The following is a 1,571-nucleotide window of genomic DNA, read 5'->3' as shown; positions in this document are numbered from 1 at the left end:
ATGTCAGAGACAGGCTTTGTTACCCCAAAGCCCTCAGCCGAGGGGTGCACAGACAGGGTGGCCCCATCTCCAGATTCTGTCCTGAGCAGTTCCCTTCAAATGTGGTTTCTCATGCCTCATATTTTCTTACATAGCCAGTTCTGTCTGGGCAGGGTCACTGAGGGCTCAGGGAGGGACTGCTGCAGGGGTCCTCTGTAAAGTGCAGGGGCTGCACCCCAATTGCAAACCTTACTGGAGAAAGTGGGTGGAACTCTGTGGCCATATGATCTAAAATAACTTGTCATTTTAAAAATTCTATGATCAAAGGTCTTCTGACTTTCCAGGAAAAATCTCCAGATTTCTGTATGTTTGTTTTGCCGTCATGTCCCTGTGTCCCAGGATGATAACTTGCGAACCCCACTTTTTCCTCTGAGGGAGGTTAAGTGCCCAGTCCCAGCAGCTCTTGGCCACCCCTCTGTTCCCTGTACTAACGGGAGCCTCACTTCTCTGCAGCTAACGAAGAGTATTACCAGCTGCTAATGTCCGGTGACAGCCACCCCTGCAGTCTGAACGTGCCGTCCTACACGGTCGGGGAGATTGAGAGCAAGGCCTCTGAGCACATCGTGAAGAACGCGGTATGTGTCTCACCTCTTGACGTCCCCGCAGCCAGCGTTTGATTTCTGAACGGCACGGGTTCTTCACATGGGTGAGCTGGCTGAGCCACTGTGGCCGGGGCTCCAGTGCAGGAAACTGGCGTTTCAAGAAATAAGTTCATACCTTAAAATAGGGAAAGTCAGTTGTCCCGGAAGTCTCAGCCACATCACCGATTCCTGCCTCTTCCCTGTGGCCTGCACTTCGCGTCCCAGTGGACACAGCGGGTGGGGTCAGGCTCGGTGACTTTCGTTCACTTGTCCAGGCCTTCATGGTCTTGCGTGGAGGAGCAGGGGTGGGAACCTGGCTTTGTGGGAGTTCCTGGGTGGTGCTAACCGTTACCAAGCGGGGCTGCTAACTGAAAGGCTGAAGGCTCAAATCCACCCCGAGACACCTCGGGAGAAACACCTGGCGATCTACTTCTGAAAAATCAGCCATTGAAAACCCTGTGGAGCACAGTTCTCCTCCGACACACACGGGGTCGCTGTGAGTTGGAATCGACTCCACTGCAGCCAGTTTACTGGCTGTGGCATCCCAAAGCTCACGCAGTTTTCCCTCTGCTGGATCTTTGAAGTAACCAATACAGGTGGGCCCCTTACAGGCCTGGAGGTGCCAATGAATTGCTCCCCGACCCATAAGCCCAAGTTCTCAATCATGAGGCCAGACCTGAGGGGCCAGGTGGGGACCCACATATGTGCTTGATTCTGGCAAAGCAGGCCTGGAGGAAGGCCCAGGGAGATACCTTGGTCCTCTTCCACCTCCCTCCTCCTAGCACCCGCCATTTTCAGGGAGATCCCTCATGACTGAATTCCCAGGGAGCCCTTCTGAATCCGAGGACCCCTGCTTACCTGGCCCTCACACACAGACCTCTGCTGGCACTTCTCTCCCCAGGTACAGGGGGTCACCTGGCCCTCACACACAGACCTCTGCTGGCACTTCTC

The 1,571-nt window shown here is 54.7% G+C and overlaps 1 protein-coding gene across 1 annotated transcript in view; it reads left to right on the top strand.

The window, feature by feature from the left end:
- PER2 (period circadian regulator 2) overlaps nt 1-1,571 on the top strand; it is a 37,604-nt gene that overhangs the window by 4,209 nt on the left and 31,824 nt on the right. Inside the window, exon 4 of the mRNA XM_023740850.1 lies at nt 493-614. Coding sequence (XP_023596618.1) covers nt 493-614 — 122 coding nt within the window. The remainder of the gene's footprint in view (nt 1-492; nt 615-1,571) is intronic.

The sequence above is a fragment of the Trichechus manatus genome, unplaced genomic scaffold (genome assembly GCF_000243295.1).
Source record: "Trichechus manatus latirostris isolate Lorelei unplaced genomic scaffold, TriManLat1.0 scaffold00165, whole genome shotgun sequence".
Classification (NCBI taxonomy): Eukaryota; Metazoa; Chordata; class Mammalia; order Sirenia; family Trichechidae; genus Trichechus; species Trichechus manatus.
Note: the sequence above shows the minus strand (reverse complement) of the source record. Positions and strands in the feature narration are given on the sequence as shown.